Here is a 3,028-nt window from a genome sequence, read left to right as displayed (position 1 = left end):
ACAGTGCAGTGCTGCTTGCGTCTCCTCCCACCTCTTCTCTCCATAAAGTAGAACCCGCTGCTCAGATGGGGGCTGTACAGTATGTCCATACAGTGATCATTCCAAAACATCCACCCCAAAATGTGTACTACTGACTATTTTGGGTAACAAAACTCTCATGTGTGTACCAGGTTATACACCTTCCTTTATCTTTGCTCTGGGCAAATTTATACTTTTATATTTTCCGCTGAAAAACTTTACCCATTACTCTCTTCATTGCGTCATTTCTTAAGCCGTAGATGATGGGATTCAGCATTGGCGTGAGTAAGGTGTACCCCAAGGTAGCCGCCCTTTCCCCAATTCCAGCTGCTCCGCCAGATGGTCGGAAATAAACTGAGGTTATTGTCCCGTAGAACAGGCAGACCGTTGTCAGATGAGAAGAACAAGTCGAGAAGGACTTGTGCCTACCAGCAGTAGACTGAAGGCGGAAAAGTGCCACCAAGATGAACGTGTAAGAGAGGATGATGCATAGGAAAGGTATGGCAACGGACACCGCCCCCTCTGTCACAATAAGGGAGAAGTTTGACGACGTGTCTGAATCGGCCACGGACAGTACTTGTGAGATTTCACAGAAAAAATGATTAACCTTTTTTACTCCAAAATATCGAAGAGCGGTCAACATGAGGACGTGTAGAAGAGAATGAGAACAGGCAGCTATCCATGAGATGACGACCAACACAACACATATACTGTGGTTCATCTTCAAGGAGTACCTCAGCGGGCTGCAGATGGCCACATAACGGTCATATGCCATGACGGCCAAGATGTTGTTCTCCAAGTTGCCGAAAGAGATGAAGGAAAACATCTGAGTGACACAAGATATGAAGCTAAGTGACCACTTGTTGGAAAGGAGGGATGAGAGAAGGGTCGGGATTGTGCTGGACGTGAAACAGATGTCCACCAGTGATAGGTTGCTCAGGAAGAAGTACATGGGAGAGTGGAGGGATTGGTCATAAGCTATGCAAGAAAGGATTGTCAGGTTCCCTGAGAGGGTCATGAGGTACATGATGAAGAAAACCATAAGAAGGTAAACCCGAATCTGTGGGAAGTCTGAGAATCCCAACAGGTCAAACTGAAGAGTGGAGAAATTAGCTGCGAGCATCTGACCAAAGACAAAAAGAGGGAATATTACAAAGCTTGCATAACAATTCAAAAACAAAATCATGATCAGAACAAAACACCTTTTTACCGTCAGTGCTGTCTGCTATCCATTCTGACCATCAGTCCTAAAATGTTCTTATTTACTTACATTAAAGGGCTTCAGGTCTGTCATCTACACCAGTGGCTCTCGATTGTTTATGGATCACGCATGCACGCCAGACTGATGATGGTCATTCTTAATCTGTGAATGAGGCCTCTTTCACACCATACGCGCATCTGTGCGTATTTAATAATAATAATTCCTTTTTTTGTATATTGTATGTTTTTCTCCTGTCGGACTCAAAGCACTTATGAGGCAGCCACTAGAGCGCACTCAGTAGGCACTAGCAGTGTTAGGGAGTCTCGCCCAAAGAACTCCTTACTGAATAGGTGCAGCTTACTGAACAGGCAGAGCTGAGATTCGAACCCAGGTCTCCTGTGTCAGAGGCAGAGCCCTTAACCATTACACTATCCAACCAGTCAACCATTACACTATCCAACCAGCCAACCATTACACTATCCAACCAGCCAACCATTACACTATCCAACCAGCCAACCATTACACTATCCAACCAGCTAACCATTACACTATCCAACCAGCCAACCATTACACTATCCAACCAGCCAACCATTACACTAAGCACGTATGACATGGTCACATGCAAGAACAGCAAAAGGGCATAGACAGCCCTTCTGCCGTTCATATCTACTGCGTTGCGCAGCAGTACAATGCGCTATGATGCGCTTGCGTACTGCTGCCTGCATTTTGCCCGCAAGCAAAGAGCTGACCCATTTACTGTCAATGGATGGGATCAGCAGTGCAGCGGGTAGCGGTGCAGAATAATGTTAATGCCTGGCAGGATCATAGACTATTATAATGTCTAAAGTTTTTTCAAAAGTTACCACAAATCTCTAGCACAGGAGAATATGAGAATTGTTTCTGGAAGTTTGGGTTTATTTCACAAATAATGCTGAGTATTTGAAATGACAAATTTTCCCATTGTAGACGAGCCCAAGATTGTTCCACGTTCAACTACAAGTGGTTCCATATTCCTAATTCCTCCTCAGTCAACCCACCAGTGGCTTTGTAGCGTCTGTTCAGCTCGCTGGCTGTGGAAGGAGAAAAACTATTTTTTGTTATATATTTTTTATTTAAATAAATCGGCTATCTGGTTTTTTTTTTTTTACTACCGTTACCCAGTATGGCCACATGATTGTATTTCCATATTTACCATCTGATGTGCTTCCACCCACCTTTTCCTCTTTTCAGTTGTCTTAACCCTCCTGGCGGTTTGTCAAAATCTGCCAGGGGGCAGCAAATACGTTTTTTTTTTTCTTCATATAGCGAGACGAGGTCTCGCTACATGATAGCCGCCGGCGATCGGAGATCAAGAGATCCCATTCAAAGAACGGGATCTCCTGGAGGGCTTCCCCCGTCGCCATGGCGACGGGACGGGATGACGTCACCGACGTCGTGACGTCAAAGGGGACTCCGATCCACCCCACAGCGCTGCCTGGCACTGATTGGCCAGGCAGCGCACGGGGTCTGGGGGGGGGGGGGGCGGCTGCGGCGACGCGTATAGCGGCGGATCGGCGGGTAGTGGCGGCGATCGGGCACTGCACGCAGCTAGCAAAGTGCTAGCTGCGTGCAGCAAAAAAAAATTATGCAAATCGGCACAGCGGGGCCTGAGCGGTGCCTCCCGGCGGCATAGCCCGTGCTCAGCACGGGCTTACCGCCAGGGAGGTTAAGGCCCATACACACGTCAGATTTTTCGTCCGGACGTCAAATCGGGCGTGTGTACAGTCCGTCGTTCAGCTGATAAGACTGGTCTTGAGCGATCCGCCTGGC

The 3,028-nt window shown here is 47.3% G+C and overlaps 1 protein-coding gene across 1 annotated transcript; it reads right to left on the bottom strand.

Annotated features, from left to right (window-relative positions):
- Window positions 1-214: 214 nt before the first annotated feature.
- On the bottom strand, window positions 215-1,141 carry LOC137527272 (olfactory receptor 1f45-like). Its single transcript, XM_068247778.1, has one exon. The coding sequence runs from the start codon at window positions 1,139-1,141 to the stop codon at window positions 215-217; it is 927 nt and encodes a 308-aa protein (XP_068103879.1).
- Between the last annotated feature and the right edge of the window lie 1,887 nt (window positions 1,142-3,028).

The sequence above is a fragment of the Hyperolius riggenbachi genome, chromosome 8, assembly GCF_040937935.1.
Source record: "Hyperolius riggenbachi isolate aHypRig1 chromosome 8, aHypRig1.pri, whole genome shotgun sequence".
NCBI lineage: Eukaryota > Metazoa > Chordata > Amphibia > Anura > Hyperoliidae > Hyperolius > Hyperolius riggenbachi.
This window is presented reverse-complemented; position numbering and strand designations above follow the sequence as displayed.